The sequence below is a fragment of the Hibiscus syriacus genome, unplaced genomic scaffold (assembly GCF_006381635.1).
Source record: "Hibiscus syriacus cultivar Baekdansim isolate YM2019G1 unplaced genomic scaffold, ASM638163v2 tig00014728_pilon, whole genome shotgun sequence".
NCBI classification, from domain to species: Eukaryota; Viridiplantae; Streptophyta; class Magnoliopsida; order Malvales; family Malvaceae; genus Hibiscus; species Hibiscus syriacus.
This window is the reverse complement of record NW_024062335.1, coordinates 883,242-900,433: the sequence shown is the minus strand read 5'-3', so window position 1 is coordinate 900,433 and position 17,192 is coordinate 883,242. Positions and strand designations below refer to the sequence as shown.

At 33.8% G+C, this 17,192-nt stretch overlaps 2 protein-coding genes and 1 long non-coding RNA gene across 3 annotated transcripts; all 3 read left to right on the top strand.

Moving 5' to 3' along the window:
* Positions 1–4,570: 4,570 nt before the first annotated feature.
* Positions 4,571–5,384, top strand: LOC120207397. The gene is made up of 4 exons (XM_039206858.1): positions 4,571–4,780; positions 4,868–4,960; positions 5,039–5,154; positions 5,266–5,384. Exons 1-4 carry the CDS (start codon positions 4,712–4,714, stop codon positions 5,291–5,293), a joined length of 306 nt encoding a protein of 101 aa, XP_039062789.1. The 5' UTR covers positions 4,571–4,711; the 3' UTR covers positions 5,294–5,384.
* A 42-nt stretch (positions 5,385–5,426) lies between these two features.
* On the top strand, positions 5,427–6,074 carry LOC120207395. Its single transcript, XM_039206857.1, has 4 exons — positions 5,427–5,588; positions 5,661–5,742; positions 5,816–5,967; positions 6,039–6,074. Exons 1-4 carry the CDS (start codon positions 5,508–5,510, stop codon positions 6,072–6,074), a joined length of 351 nt encoding a protein of 116 aa, XP_039062788.1. The 5' UTR covers positions 5,427–5,507.
* Positions 6,075–6,932: 858 nt separating this feature from the next.
* On the top strand, positions 6,933–7,221 carry LOC120207407. The gene is made up of 3 exons (XR_005524204.1): positions 6,933–6,971; positions 7,037–7,106; positions 7,186–7,221. It is a non-coding gene; the product is annotated as an uncharacterized LOC120207407 (long non-coding RNA).
* Positions 7,222–17,192: the final 9,971 nt, after the last annotated feature.

The window sequence follows — 17,192 nt, the reverse complement described above, 5'->3', positions numbered from 1 at the left end:
CCCTCTTGAAATTTAATTTTTGTTTTTGATAAATGTAGGTTGGCATAACTTTGGCACGGATGCTATCATTGGATGGAACATGACATTCCTTTGCTGAGTCTCTCTCAAGAAATGCCCCATACATAATATCCACAGTTCTCTGGGTATACTGGTTAGTGGCATCTTATCTTATTATTTATTTTAGTCGAATTTTGTAACTATATGTTGCTCCGACTTTTCATTCTTTTCTTGAAGTGTTTATTTCTAACATTTTTTTCTGTCATATGGGTACTAGCATATGACTTTTAAGAATCTTCTGTCCAATATAATCGTTTTAGACATGTACTCCTATCTGATGCTCACACCTGAGTTCAAGTATCATAAAATACGATTATTAACTTAGATTTAGGCAACATTCTTTGAATGATGTTTACGAATATAGGCAATGAGGCTTTCTCATGTTACAACCATGTGCTTCAACTTAAATTACAACAAGTACAAGACAGAGATTTTGAGGTTAACACCAAGAACGTTAGAAGATATCGAATAGGCTAACACCAATAATTTATCTAACATTGTTAGGGTTTGTTCCAGTTTCAAATAGGATTTTTAGATTTTAAGAATGGGTCATAACCCTTGAACATTGTTCTATAGCATAGTACAAAATGAATTTGTTAGGGTTACTTTGTACTCGGTAATTTGGGGTAAACATTTTGTTCTTCATATCTTACATAAATATTTCATCAATCATCAGTTATAAAGTTGTAGTTTTGCTAATACTTTATAATTATTTAGGTTGGTAAGTAATGGTCGATGGATAAAGCATGGATTTCGTCTGATAGGTTATCTGATGCATATGAAGTGGGTGTAAACATCTTTCTAGACTTTGCACAAAGTAATGATCCAAATTCAGATCTTATTCGATGTCCTTGTATACATTGTATTAATTTGTGGCACCACTCAATTCAGACCGTGCGCTATCATCTGTTTGCCTATGGCTTCGATGAAAGTTATAAGGTTTGGTCTTTCCATGGAGAAAGACAGCCCAAGCTTGATTTTAGATGCCCTAACAAATCTATTCCTCCCGACTTTGATTATACAAGAGATATGCTACATGATGCCTTCAGAGATGTAGAAAAAGAACCCGATTCATTGAAGTCACTTCTTGAAGAATGTGAGAAGCCACTTTAAGTAGGGTCAAAGTATAATGCACTTAGTGGATTATTGAAATTCCAACATATCAAGGGTCAATTTTGGTGGTCTGAGGCTAGTTTTGAAGTATTGTTAGGTGCCCTAAAAGATGTCTTACCATTAAACAATAGAATACCTAACTCCCTATATGATGCCAAGAAATTGCTAAAAGGAGTAGGTCTACAATATGAAAAAATTCATGCATGTGAAAACGATTGTGTTCTATTCTGGAAAGAACATAAGAATGCTTCTCAATGTCCAACTTGTGGCACATCTCGTTGGAAGAAGAATACCAAAAAATGTACCTTCGAAAGTTTTATGGTATTTTCCTCCCATCCCCAGATTTAGGAGAATGTTTTCGTCACCAGAAATGGCACAAAACTTAACTTGGCATGCACAAGGTCTGGCAAATAATGGTATGCTAAGTCATCCTCGCGATTCCCCCTCTTGGAAGCTTGTTGATAGAATGTGGAAAGAATTCGGAGAAGAAAAACGGAATCTTAGATTAGCCTTGTCCGCTGATGGTATCAATCCTCACAAGTCATTAAGTTCCAAGCATAGTTGTTGGCCGATTATCTTAATAACTTATAATCTACCCTCTTATTTGTGCATGATAAGAAAATTCATGATGTTGACTCTATTGATATCAGGTCCAAAACAACCTGGTAACAATGTTGATGTCTACTTGGCACCATTGATAGCAGATCTAAAACTCTTGTGGAAAACTGGCGTGAAGACATATGATGCATATAAGAAAGAATGCTTCAATCTAAGAGCAATATTACTTTGGACTATAAATGACTTTCCTACATATGGTAATCTTTCGGGGTGTGTTACCGAAGGTTATTATGCATGTCCAATATGTTCAGAGAATACTTGTTCACAGTGGTTGCCAAATTCGAAAAAAGTATGCTTTCTTGGTCATAGAAGATTCCTGCCACTTCAACATCCTCTTCGTAAAAGAAAAAAAGATTTCAACAATCAACAAGAGGATGGTGTTATAAAACAACCATTATCAGGTGAAGAGATTTACGACTATCTGACGGGGTTTGAGACTTCATGGGGTAAGAAGACAACGTCTAAGAAGAAAACGTCAAAGAAGAAAACGTCAAAGAAGGAAAAAGAAAGCATCGATGAGAGAGCTAAATTTTGGCACAATAAATCGATTTTTTTTGAACTTGAATATTGGAAGAAGTTGCTCGTTCGTCATCAGTTAGATGTTATGCACATAGAGAAAAATGTGTGTGAGAGTGTTTATGAGACATTGTTGAATTTGCCTGGCAAGACGAAGGATGGGTTAAGAGCACGACAAGATCTTGAGGCGATGGGCATTAAGCCTGAATTACAAACTCAACCAAGAGGGAATCGTACTTGGCTTCCGCCTGCGTGCTACACATTGAATACCACAGAAAAATACCGGTTTTACGAGACCCTGTCTACCATAAAAATGCCTGATGGGTACTGTTCAAATTTCAAGAATCTCGTGTCTGATGATGTATCAAAGATGAATGGTTTGAAGTCTAATGATTGTCATGTACTGATGCAACAACTTCTCCCTTTTGCAATAAAGGGGGTGTTACATGTGAAAGTGAGGAAAACAATCATAGGTTTGTGTCATTTTTTCAACGTGTTGTGTAGTAAAGTCATTGATGTTAATAAGCTAGGCAAGTTGCAAAGTGACATCGTATTAACTTTGTGTTTGTTAGAGAAGTTTTTTCCTCCTTCCTTTTTCGATGTCATGATCCACTTGATGGTGCATTTAGTTAGAGAGGTGAGGTTATGTGGCCCGGTTCATTTTAGGTGGATGTATCCATTTGAGAGATACATGAGAACACTCAAAGGCTATGTACGGAATCATCATCGACCCGAAGGTTGTATTGCAGAATGTTATGTGGCAGAGGAAGCCTTGGAATTTTGCTCAAACTACTTAAAAAATATGAAATCAATTGGCAATCCTCATGAACGTGTTGATGAAAGAATTCGCACCGGCAAACCTTTATCACGGGGTACAGTCGAGGTTGTAGATGCTAAGCTACTTGATGAAGCTCATCTTTATGTATTACGAAATACTGCTGATGTGGAGCCGTATATAGAGTAAGAACCACTGTGTCTTCTTTGTACTCTATATAATGCATTAAACTTTTTCTAACTTCTAATATGATTCTATCTTCAAATATTATTTAGGCAACATATGTTGGAATTGAAGGATCATAACCCCCGTGCCTCTCGAAATAGTAAATGGTTGCTGACTCAGCACAGTCGAACATTTATTAGTTGGCTTAAGACCAAGGTTGATACACATTTCGCTAACGGGGAAGACATTTGTGAGAGTGTTCGTTGGTTGGCCAAAGGGCCAAGTTTTGCTGTGAAGAAATATAGCGGTTTTGCCATAAATGAGTATCGGTTCCATACAACATCTCGAGATGAATCAAGAACAACTCAATGTAGTGGAGTATCTCTAGTTGCACATGCTATGCAGATTGCTAGTGCAAAAGACTCCAATCCCGTGTATGGAGCTGTTACTTACTATGGTCGTATACAGGAGATATGGGATCTTGATTATCGTATATTCACTGTTCCTGTTTTCATGTGTGATTGGGTTGATAGTCGTGGAATAAAAAAAGATGACTTTGGATTCACAGTGGTTAACTTTGCTAGGCTTGATCACCAATCTGAACGCTTCATATTAGCTAGTCAAGGCAAACAAGTTTTTTATGTTCAAGATCAACAAGATGCGAATTTGTCTGTTGTCGGCTTCAGACCACATAAGATGTACAAGTATGGAGCAAATGGTGAAACTGATGATATGTTGGAATACCATGTTACTTTTGATTTTTCACAAGACTCCCCTTTAGTAGAACTTGATGATGATTTTTTGTGTACACGCCCGGATGGCGAGGGCATATTAGTTTAAAATATTTTTTGCAAAATAAAATCTTTACTTTTTGGTATGTTTTTATTTCAACATTTGTATGTTATTAATTTTGTCCCAACTGCAAGAAATAGCAATGTACTAACTTTTTTTATTTCAATCATGTTGAAACAGGTTGTACTTGGTACCATGGAATCAGATCAGTCTTCGAGTCATGATGAAGACTCTAAACAAAGAGGTCCGACAATAAAGGGAAAAACTACTAAAGGAAAAGTTATCGTTACTTACAATAAAAAGGGTGTTCCGATTGGCGTTGAAGCAACGAAACTTGCTTCCTTTGAGGGCATGGTAGCAAGATCAATGGTGCCTATCACTTATACCACTTGGGGAGATGTTGAACAGGAAAAAGAAGAAGACTTATGGCAATACATTTTGGTAAGTCTAACATCTGATCTTAACTTCCAATTAATATTTTTTTTTGTTAAAAAAAATATTTTTTTTAATTAATGCTTTGTGTTTCAGATGAATTTTGAACTTGATCCAAGGAGTCGGAAGAAAACCCTTTAATCCATTGGGACAAAGTGGAAGAACTTTAAGCATTATCTGTATAAGAAATTCATTGAGAAGTTTAAGAATGACCCTAATGCAAATCTGCTCAACCCTCCAGAGATGTATCCTTATTTGAAGATAGATGAGTGGACGGTTTTTGTATCGCAAAGACTTTCAAAGAAGTGGGAGGTTAGAAACCAGTCTGTATTTGTCGGTATTTGTTATATATATTAGTTCTAGAAACCAGTTTTGACTGTTTTAATGTTTCTAATGCAGGAAATAAGTGAGAAAGCTAAAAAAATGCGTGGACAACATAGATACAATCATCGATTGAGTAGAAAAGGATATGCTGGACTAACTCTTGAGATTGTATGTAGTAAATTAATTGAATAGTTTAGATATGCATTTGTTTATGTTAATTCATTGTTGTTATTATTTTTAATTTAGATGCAAGAAACGGGAAAGGAGGAAGACGAGATTGATAGAGCATTATTGTGGAAAAAGGCAAGACAAATGAAAAAGGAGGTTATGACCCGAATGTTCAGATTGTTGTTGATAAAATGGTAAGTTCCTGTGAACATTCCTACTTTATTTATTTTCATCTTATTGTTATAGCACCATATGAGCTTTAATCCTTTGAATATTTTGAATATGAATATTTGCTTTCACTACAGGAAGAGATTTAGAAGTCAGAAACTTTAGGAGAGGTCAGTTGTGGAACAAATGACATGCTTACCCAAGCCCTAGGTACCCAGGAACAACGTGGGCGTGTACGAGGGATGGGCAAATTTGTAAAGCCACACCAATACTTTTGTCTTGCCCAATACCGTGAAGAACTACTTAGATGGTGAGAAGAAAAAGATTGAAAAAAGGTTCAACCAAATTGAAGGTGCAATAGAGAAACTACAAAAAAGGGATGAATCATGCTTCTGAAGGCGTAAGTTGCCAAGGGTGGGGCAAAGCAGATTTTGAAGACAACCCACCCGAGGAATTACTTGTAAGTCTTATTAAATTATAGTATGAATTAAATGTAAGTCTTGACTACAACTAATATATATATAATTTGTAGGATACTTCCTGTTATCTTGCGATTGATATTGCCTCCAATATAGTTGCCAAAGGAACAATAGTGAAGCACAATGATCTATCAGGTATTATAAAAAATATCAGTTTTCTTTTTGACTTTTTAGAATATTGTATCTTAGTAATAACTTTATATAACAGGTGAAAACATTGAAGTAATGATGGAAATGAGTGTGCAAGGAGACGCTTTACTACCGTTTCCACTAGATGAGGAGTTCATTTACAAGGTTAAAGATGCAGTGGGGTTCCTAGTGAAGTGGCCTAGACATCTAGTCATTCGATGCTCTGATTTGGTAATATTTTCATTTATTTAAAGAAATTATATATGTCTAATTTAAATGATATCTTTATATTTTTTTTGTAGGAAAAAGTGTTGGCGTTTATGGGAAAAAACGTGTGAATGGAGATGAAATAGAAAGTAATAAAGGAAAAAAATGACAAAGAGAACTTGTTGAAAAAGAAGAGGAGAAAGGAGAAGGGACACTGAAGACGGAAAAAGAGAAAGAAAAGGAAGAGGGTAAAGGAGAAGGGACACCGCAAAGGAAAAAGGAAGAGGAGAAAGAAGAAGGGACACCGAAGAGGGAAAGAAAGAAAGAAAAGGAGGAGGGAGCACCGCAAAGGAGGAGGACGAGAGCAAAAATGAGGACAAGGCTAAGAGTTGAAAGTAACCGTGTTTTGAAAGTGTTTTCACGTATGGTTGATATACAACTTAAAAATGCGGAGTCCGTGAAAGTGCAATGTGAGGACGATATGTTTGGGTACGAGAGTTTCACGTATATAACTTGGGAAGATTTTGAAGTGGTTTTTACTGTGGATGAGATGACCGGTTCTGCGATTACTTGTTATATGATGTAAGTGCATAATTTTAATTTTATTAAAACACAATATATTTAATCATCGTACTTGTCTAATGTTAATATATAGGTACTTGTTTGAGGAAATCAAGAATGGGCCAAAAAGAGATCATGGAATTTGTTTTATGAGCCCGTCTGCAATCTCGCCATCAGGACATAAGGCAAAATTCAAAAATAGCGATGAGGCAATTCGAAGCGTTGCAGATCGATTGTCTCTAAGAAAGGACAATGACATCGTCCTAGTGCCATATAATCCCGGGTTTGTTTTTTCATTTGATTTTTCATTTGATTATCAATATATTTTAGTAACTTAATTTGGTTTTTCGTTTTTATAGAAGACATTGGGTGTTGGCGGTGATAGATATGAAAGCAACAAGTTGTTATTATCTTGATTCCTTAGGGCCCACCAATGTCCATCAGCAGTTGAAGCAAGTTATTGATGCGTAAGTAACATAAATTATCGAAACATTATAGTATATTCTTTGATATATTTCATCAATTTTTATAGGGCAATGAAATTGTGCAATGCTCAAAGTGGATCTAACAAAAGGGTTAGCCTCAATTGGATCAATGTTTTGGTGAGGACTTCAAACGATCATTCCTTGTTTAAATTGCACCTTTCATTTTGACTAATCGTTTATTGTAAACTGTTTGTAGTGTCCCCGTCAGTCGGGAGGTACCGAGTGTGGATATTATGTTTGTAAGTTCATGAAAGAGATAGTCGAGAACGGACTTCAAGTGCTGGTCAATAAGAATGTAAGCAAACTTTTCTGATACACATCTGTCATATCATAGATACACATTAGTCATACAACTATCATATGGACTTGAAGTAGGATGATATTATTGGAAATTCATCTACGATAACATCTTGTCTATTCATATTAATAAGAATTGTCATGCTCTTTTTATTTCTACTGAAAAACTCATAGTTAGATGCTATTCTAGACTTCTAGTTATCACCTTATAGTTTGAAATGTTCTTTTATTTTGATGATTCACGTTTCTGTATGGAATGGAGGTTATCGTTTATAATTTAAAACAAACTTAAAAATATTGTGAATTTAACTTAGTGAAAGATTACATTGATGGTAAACTTCTTGTTATTTTCTTTTATATATTGATAGATTCTGTTGTATGTAATGAGTGAATTCTTGAATCTAATTACACGTTTTAAGCATGTGGTAATCGATACTATTTGTCGATATATGAATCAATGTCTAAAGGAACAATTTGAAATGTTCGGTGGAGTTGTGAAAGCATTTGACACGTACTAGCACTTAAAATCCAAAATTTGATTTTGTCAAGTACTATAGACGTAACAAGGACTCTCTTGTGGTTATTATTTGTGATGATATTGTTGTGAACAAAGTTGGAATTTTTTATAATGCTATTGATTTTATGACTTTGCATAATGTTATTATGCTTCAAAGAATGCATATGTAAAATTGGTCATTTTAGTACTCTTTAATAGTTCATTATATACTTCACTTTAAATAAGTATAAATTATATACTTATTTCATATTTTTTACTTAGGTTGGCGATGGGAAAGAAGAATACACGGATGATGACATTGATGATTTCGCAAAGAATGGGTATCTTATGTGGCAAACTTTATTATGCCTTGATATTTTGTATCGACATATGATTAATACAATATTTTTGATAACTTAATGTGAATATATTGTATGCAAATGGATTGCTTATATATAATATGGTACATAGATTTAGTATTATGAGGCATTCAATGTGATTTAGTTTGATTATTTGTCAATCTACAATATATATATATATATATATAGATATATTTATATATATTTATATATATATATATATAATTTCCGAAATACAATCACGACACACAAACGTTTGTTGTCTTTTTAAATGACGTGTGCTTCAATGACACGCAATGTAAGTCATATATGCGTGTCATAAATTTATGACACACAAATGTATGTCAAGCAGATTTATGACGGGGGCTTCAATGACGCGCAATGTAAGTCATACATGCGTGTCATAAATTTATGACGCACAAATGTGTGTCATCTTAATTTATGACGGGGGCTTCAATGACGCGCAATGTAAGTCATACATGCGTGTCATAAATTTATGACGCTCAAATGTGCGTCATCTTAATTTATGACGGGGGCTTCAATGACGCGCAATGTAAGTCATACATGCGCGTCATAAATGCGCGTCATAAATGCACGTCATAAATTTATGACACACAATTGTGCGTCATAAAAAATTCATGTCGGTGGCTTCAACGACATGCATTTGTGTCATCCGCACCCATAGATGACGCGCAATGCGCGTCATTAAAGGGTATTTTTCTTGTAGTGTCAATTACATGGTACAATATTATGGTGGACTTGTATACCCATAAGACTTATACATGTATCTAGTTTATAACCCTATTTATATTTTGAAATAAAATATGAGAAATGTTTGTAAACAGAGCTCCGGTTTGTAAACACATTTTAAATGTCACTATGTATTTTATGGGTTATATTTATAAACGATTTCATATTATGATCAATGAAGGAGAGATTTTAAAGTAGTGGTCGTTTAAGTGATCCAATGTGCTGTTTTTGGTTCATTATATAAGGAATCGTAGTTAGGATGTTACAAACAAGGGAAGAGAAGCAAGGCAAGTGAAGGTCTTCAATGGCAATTAATAATAAGGAATAAATAGTTTGCATATGATGTATTGGTAATGTTGAAGTATGAAAGATGCAAAAAATCATGTAACATTTTAGACTTAACTGATTACTAGTATGCTATTGTGTATGTTTTGTATGCAAAAACTGTATGAATCTTGAGTTAAAAGGTCAAATCATTTGTTCATACTATTTTTTTGGTTTGGACAATTTATAAAACATGTATATGATATGTTATACTTGTTGGATTAAGTAAATTACACTTAGAGTCGAAAATGATTAGTTAGATTCCTGAAAAGTGAAAATTTGTATGAATTGGTACTCAGTGATCTAAATTTTGATATATGATGTTATTGATCATAAATTTGGCACATGATTTTTTCCATGTATTTAGTGTGTTGATGAATCTTTAGGAGCATGTATAGGATGATTGGTGATATTGGGAGACCAATTTCCTGCTTAAAAATATTAAAATTTTGTAGTTTTACATGAACAATATTGAAACTGGATTATCGGTTTCGAAATCGGTTGACCTAGTATTAAATTCAGGTGTTTGGTATCAAAATCGAGCCATTGGTATTGATATCGACTGAAAGAGCCTACTAGATCTTTTTTACTTAATTTTTTATGTAGAGTAAGTTCACATTAGTTTCAAATTTTGAAACACAAATTAAAGGTAGAATTTAGCTCAAAATGCTTTGAAATTTAGCATGTGACCTTAAAATGTATTTAATTTCAGTGTGGAACTGTCTACTTTGACTTTTTATTTAATTACATGAACCTATTTTATTTTATAATTTATTCCTTAAAATTAATGTTTTTACAATTCTCGTTGACTGAGAATCTAGATTGAAGTAACATTTGGCATGGCATCATTTATAATAATTCTGAGTATTTTGCCGGTGTTAATTTTGTGTTTTAACAGTACTTATGAAAGCATACTGGGAAATATAAAAAAGGCCCTTACATTTGTAATTACTTGTTTGGCTTAGAATTCAAGAATGATTTAGGATATATGCCACTATTATGTATGATTTATTACTTTTCAAGTATTTGTTACTTGGAAGTCCATTTGCTTCCCAAAGCTGGAACAAACCTCAGGTTGTAGCACTAATGGAGACTCGAGTGAGCAAAAGAACAGCGGATAATGTCATCAAAAAGCTGGGATTTATGAACATTTAGAGTTGAAGTACAGGGCTTTAGCGGAGGCATATGGATTTTATGGGGAGAGGTATGGAATCGGAAATCTTGAAAATCTCGAACCAATTTATCCATGGTTGATGCAGGAATAAAGATAATAGGACTTCTTTTGGACAAACTCAAACAATTGGATCCCGGAAACAATGAAGCGTGGATACTAGGTGGTGACTTTAATGCCATTTTAAGATGGGAAGAAGGGAAAGGTGGTATTCGACGAGGGTCCGGAGTGAGTAAGGATTTCTCAGACTTTGTATTCGACTTGGGACTATAAGACATTATTTCTATGGGTTCAGAATACACATGGAGGAGAGGGAATCTTTATCAGAAACTGGATAGATGCCTTGTGAATGAAAGATGGTTACAAATCCACCCAAATGCAAGAGTACTGCACCTCGAAAGAATAGGTTCGGACCACTGTCCAATATTGCTACAAAGTTGTGAAGGTGAATGCAACAACTTGAACTGGTCTTTTCGATTCATAGCTGCATGGCTTGATCATCCCAATTTCAAGGAATTTCTCAACACAAACTGGAACCGGGAAGCACATGTCTGTTGGAACGTGGAGGAATTCAAAAGTAAGGTGTCAACTTGGAACCAAGAAGTCTTCGGTCACATAGGGGTCAGAAAGAGGAAAACATTGGCTCGGCTTAGGGGAATAGAGAAAGCTTTGAACAAAGCTCAGTCGTTTATTTTTTGAAGACCTGGAAAAGCAACTACAAACAGAGCTTGACGTCATATTAGAACAAGAGGAAAGCCTATGGTTTCAAAAGGCGAGAAGTAAATGGGTACTTCAGAGGAACAAAAATACAAAAATACTTCCATACATCCACGATGAGCAGACGAAGGACAAACACGATCAAAGCATTAAAATTGTCAGATGACACATGGTGTGGAGATCAAGAAACGTTGAAGGATATGGCTACAGATTTCTACCAAAACATGTTCACGAGCTCTAACGTGGTCGGTCATGGATACGAGATCAGCGGTGAGTTTCTGATCATGGAGCAAAATGTAAAAGAAGAGTTAGTAGCACCGGTAACGGTCGACGAAATCAAAGGGGTAATGTTTGAGATCAACCCCAAATTCATCCTAAATGCTTGTTTTAAGTCCTAAGGTGATTATCAAAGTTTGTGCAAGTCATTAGGGTTCATAATAAATCATTTTTATGCATTTCTAATATTCAAATCGATCACATCGAATCCACATGCACCCAAGCCCCTACTATGCTTCACCGCCCCATACAAGCAAGCAAATCAAATGTAAATGACGTACAAGTAGTAGAGAAGAATTAAGGTGTGTTGCCTTAACCTCCAAGCAACCCAAATACTTTTCTAGTTCATCCTAGAATCAACCTCTCTTACTCTAGCTCTTACGGGGTCTCACACCGAGGGAAGAATCCACTTAGAGTTTGATCAAAATTCATATTCTGAAATTTTTTATTGAAATTATTAGTTTATTAATCCTATTTTGGTTTATGTTGTGATGATCTCATGTGCGAAACTCATATATTATGGATACTTGTGCTATTAATTTATGGTTATGTTACGATAAATCCATTCATGTTTTGGTTTATGTTGTTGGCATATATATTTGGGTTAATTCTTTTTAATCTCATGTTATTTTAATATCAAGAGAAAAGTCTTTTCAATCTTTATTTTCTATTTTCTCTTGTACATAGTGTTTTAAGGTCATTGCAAATCTTTCTATTCTTTCTTTGTGAGTTTTAAGTCTTGTAATCATCTATTTTATGAGATTTTTTTGTTTACATTTTTTATCCTTTGTAAAAGGGAAGTGGTTATATCTTAGCCTTTGAAAAGATATAGATTTGTAAAAGTTACTCTTGAGCCTAGAAAAAGAAAGAACAAATTAGTGAATTTGTTAGAAATCCTTTATGTGGAGCTAAGGATAAGTTGATGTAGATTTTGGTTGATAAAGTTGAATCACTTTAAATCTTTGTGCGAATTTTTCTATCTTTATTCCTTCCACACCTAAAATTTTTAAAAGGCCAATTAACCTCGTTATGGCACATTTTCGGTTGATCATATAGCTTCAATATTTCCAACAATTTGTGTCAAAGTTGGTCATAATCAATAGTTTAATAACCTTGTGAAGATCCTAGAAGCACTCTATCATTTCCCTATTCAACTAAGAAGATGACATCAACTTCTAGCTCATACTACCTTAAGGATTCTCACTCCATTATAAGGCACCGTACTTGAATGGTGCCAACTACTCTTATTGGAAGAATAGGATGATGTTGTTCGTTCAATCTACCAACCTTTCAATTTGGGATGTCATCACCGATGATTGTCCCACCCCTCCAAGGAATAGGTCAAAATGGATAAGTGAACATAGAAAGCTAGCCCAACTCAATGCCAAGGCCATGCACATCCTCTTTTGTGCACTTGTCCTCGACGAGTATAGTAAAGTGCCTTCATAATCTAATGCTAAGGAGATTTGAGACAAGTTAGAAATGACTCATGAAGGGACAAGACAAATGAAGAAGTCCAGAGTTGGCATTCTCACTCTCAACTACAAGAACTTCAAGATGAAGCCCAATGAACACATAACGACTATGTTCAATCGATTCACACTCATCATCAACGGGCTTAAGATTTTTTGGGAAGGAATATCTCAATAAAGAAGTAGTGAGAAAGATGCTCTTTTCCTTACCAATGTCATGGGAAGGAAAAAGAACTGCCATTGAAGAAGTCAAGGATTTGGAGATGCTTGCTCTTGATGAACTCATTGGATCATTGCTCACTCATGAGATGAGACTCCAAAGTAAACAAAAAGAAGAAGAAGAAAAGAATGACAAGAAGAAGAAGGAGGTAGGCATTGCGTTCAAGTCCGCCAATGAGAGTAAATAAGAATCATGATAATAGGTAGATGAAGAAGAAGTAATGACCAAGCTATTCAAAAGATTCAAGCGATTCATGACATCAAAAGAAAAAGATGTGAAGCATGAATCAAGAAAAAAAAAGGATCCCCCCATATGCTTCGAATTTAAAAGAACGAGACATGTCAAGTATGATTGTCCCCTCCTAAAGAAAAATGGATCTAGGAAAAAGAAGGCATTTGTGGCTGCTTGCAGTGATGAGGACAACTTAAATGATGAAGATGTAGTAGCCAGTCTTTGCCTCATGGTCGTTCAAGAAGATTCAAATGTATCCTCTACCTCAAATGAATTAATTTATATTCTTTTAATGATCAGTTATGACAACTGTCATTTTGATGTCAAAATAAATTCCTTCTTCTCAATAATATATAAGAAATAAATACGTAGTAAAGAGAAGTAAGGTTCGATCCATAAAGACTTAAAAAAATCCCAAATTTCTGCTTGAATTGCTTAAACCAGGCGATATGTAGTAAAAAATAGGGGGGTTTTGATAAAAATGATCGAATAAGGAAAAATAATTTAAATCGAAAATAAAGAAAGAAAACAAAGATTTGAAGGGAACTATAGTAAAAAGAAGCCTCAAGCCTCGCTTTGACTCAATTCGTTTATGATTATCGAAATTAGATTTTCATTTCAGGGTTCACGCCGGTTACAGTCTACAAGGCATTATCCTTGTAACTTGCTTTTCACTTTGGTAACCGATTTTCCCAAGGCCAATGTTTGGAAATCCAATTTTTTTAATTGAACCAACTACGACAATCGTTGTTAACGTAAAAATAGTTTTAGTTTAGGAAAAACTTGACTCGAATTATGTTGTCTCTCTGATAATCGAACCTGAACTCAGTTTCCCTTAGAGGATCGCCTCTAATTGTGTTCACAGGAAGTCGGATTTTCTATTCACCGATTTTCCCTCCCAACTTTAAATCAAAACAACATACTGACCAACGAGCTATTTTTGAAAAGAAAGTGTTTTGATTTTTAAAGGATAGGTCGATTACCTATCCAAGTTTCCAGAAAACTGAGAATGACATCCTGAAGATGTTAAGAGCATTTCAATTTTCACGTATTGAATTGAGTCATCGCTTAGCCTTTCAGCTTATGAGGAAATTAGCTAAGCATGACAGAAGTCATACTTAGCATGTTTAAAAAATAAATCTTAAAAATAGAAAATAAAGATGAAAACAAAAGAAGAAAAACACAACTTTTATAAAAACTGAAATCTCTGAAAGCTATTGAATCTAAAAACAAGTGTGTTATGAGCCTTACCCCAAGGGGGTATTTATAGCTTCTAAAATTCTAGAGATAAACATAGAAATTAAAAGAAAAATAATCCTAAAGATAATTACAAATATTTTTCAAATTCAAACTTTAAAATTTAAAAATAAATATCCTAAGATATCTCTGCCCGTCCACCTTCCAGAAGGTGTTGACTATATCTTCTAGAAAACTGCTGGTGACTGGACCTTCTAGAAACTGCCACGTCAGGTCGTGTCATGCCCAGAGTCGTGCCCATGCCTCCAGTCCTGACCAAATAATAAAAAAATGCAGAATGCACCCTTTTTACTGCTAATTCTGGAAAATAAGATCCTGTACAAAAATAATCACAATACAACCAAATCAACAATAATAAATCCACAAGACCGAAGAATTATCAAGAAAATGTTATCGATTCAAGTTACAAGATGCCTATGATGATATTTTTTTGGAGTTTGAGACCATGAACTCCAAATACAATAAATTGATCTCTAAATTTAAAATTGAAAATGAATTCTTTTGAAAACAAAAAATAATTTTGAAAAATAAAATGATATTTTCAGAAAAGATTTAGAGTTTTAAAAAACTAAAATTGATGAATTTAAAAAAGAAAATATTGATTTAAAAGTTAAGTTTGAATGCTTAACAAAAGAAAAAGAAATTCTTTTAAACAATTCATCTAAATTAATATGAGTATTACCATTATCATGGTCATAGTCTATATATTTGTCCTGTTCAAAATAGATAATCTTTTAAAATTAGACAAGTATGAGTTCCTAAGGGAACTAGAGACATTGGTACTAACCCTCAAGGACCCAAAGCAATTTGAATATCAAAATCCAAATGAATTTTTTTTGTAGGTGTGTTGGAGCAATGGAGTGAAATGTCAAAACATTTGAATGCTCTAGTCACACAAAAGAATGATGGGTAACCTCTAAACTTAAAGTTGATTGATCTTGTATGTTGGTCGCCTATTGATTTTTATGCATGCATGAGTATTGAACATGAATGATTACATGTTGTTTGTTATCTCATGTATGTTGAAATTGTGTTGTGACAAACATTTTTTTACGTTAAATGTTTTTATCTATTTTTAGTTCACCATAATGTTTTTTACGGTTATGTTTTTATGTTTTAAATGATTTTTTATCTTGACCTCAAGGTGATTTTCATTATTTGAGTTTAAATTCCCAAATCTTAATATTTTGATGAAATTCTTTTTTATTGCCTATTGGTATATGTGTACTTAATTCTTACACTCTTGATATGCAAATGCAAATTATTTTAAATGTTTATTCATATGCTCTTACTTGAAAATGATATCTCTCTAATAATTGATATTTATATCGAATGCATGATATTTTTGTAGTGCTTTATGCATGTGAGTTTTAATAATTCATTTCCAATTATTGCATATAGATGATTGTCTTAAATTTATTGAATTTCATATTCTATTAACTTGTTTATTGATAAGATGCATATTATCCATATATTCTATGATATTTTCCTCATATTTGAATAAATAAAATTTCTTAAATCATGGATTTTGATTATATTTCATATTTTGTGGATTAGGTTGAAGATTTGGATTAAACAAGTTCAAAATCTAATGATTAGCATGATCTTCACAAAATCCCCAAATTAAGGAGTAAAAATCAGAATTCAAGAAGCTGGCAATACCAGAAGAGGTTTTCGCATAAGGCGTGGGCACGGCTTATTCATCCTGAGCTATCGCAGAAGAAGTCTTCAGTTAAGAAATGGGCACGCCTTACCAGTCCGTGTAACCCTAAATTAGGGTTACAAATTTACAAGGGAAAAAGAGTTTAATGAGGGCTGAAAGACTCTTTTGAATTATTCTTATCTTTAGAAAAAGATGAGGGTATTTAAAACCCCTATTTTTATGGGATTTATTTTTAATAAACTTCCTTATCTAGAATAGGGAAGTCCTTATAAAAAGGGGAGCTAAGGATTTCATATGGGGCATTGAGTTTTCTTTAAGAATTTTTCTCTAGGATTATTTTCAGACTTCATCTTTATTTTCTTTTGGTTTTCTTTCAATTATGAGTAGCAAAATACTTTTATTCCAACTGTAGGATAATTGAAGTTTTGGTTCTTCAAGGATTGTGAGATCTAAATAATTTTCATTATTCTTTTACTTCTTTGCTATTTATATATCTTCTGTTTTTATTAAGAATTATTATCTTGATTATTGTGCAAAGGGCCCGTTGTTCAATTATCAGGTTGATAAATTGCCATTTAGAACTTTAAATCTGTAATTGTTTAAACGTTCTAATATTAGTGGTAAAGTAACATAGTTGATTTTGATTATGTTATGAAGGTATATAACCTAGTCTAAATGAATCGAACTTTTGTATTTGTTGGCTAGAATTGGTGGTCTCTCTAGTGGTTAATACTGTTGGTGGATTAAATCTTAAGCGCTTGTCTAGGGTTGTTCATTAACAAGGGAAAGAGTCAAAGAGCTTCTCTTGATTATCAAGAAACTAAGGAGAGACAGGTTATTAGAGCTTCTCAATAACCATAACCAATTTAGGGAAAAGTAAAAGATTTTATCATTGCATCTATGATCAATTCTCTGAACCAATTCTGGAATTATACCTTTAGTTGGATATTTGCTTAATATTAATTTCTCT

Excerpts from the sequence above, each read along its gene's own strand:
- LOC120207397 (XM_039206858.1), top strand. The coding sequence starts at position 4,712 with ATGTATCCTTATTTGAAGATAGATGAGTGGACGGTTTTTGTATCGCAA. Across the intron at positions 4,961-5,038 it reads CTGGACTAACTCTTGAGATT|ATGCAAGAAACGGGAAAGGA; the intron begins GTATGTAGTAAA and ends TTTTTAATTTAG. Across the intron at positions 5,155-5,265 it reads AGATTGTTGTTGATAAAATG|GAAGAGATTTAGAAGTCAGA; the intron begins GTAAGTTCCTGT and ends CTTTCACTACAG.
- LOC120207395 (XM_039206857.1), top strand. The coding sequence starts at position 5,508 with ATGAATCATGCTTCTGAAGGCGTAAGTTGCCAAGGGTGGGGCAAAGCA. Across the intron at positions 5,589-5,660 it reads ACCCACCCGAGGAATTACTT|GATACTTCCTGTTATCTTGC; the intron begins GTAAGTCTTATT and ends TATAATTTGTAG. Across the intron at positions 5,743-5,815 it reads GAAGCACAATGATCTATCAG|GTGAAAACATTGAAGTAATG; the intron begins GTATTATAAAAA and ends TTTATATAACAG.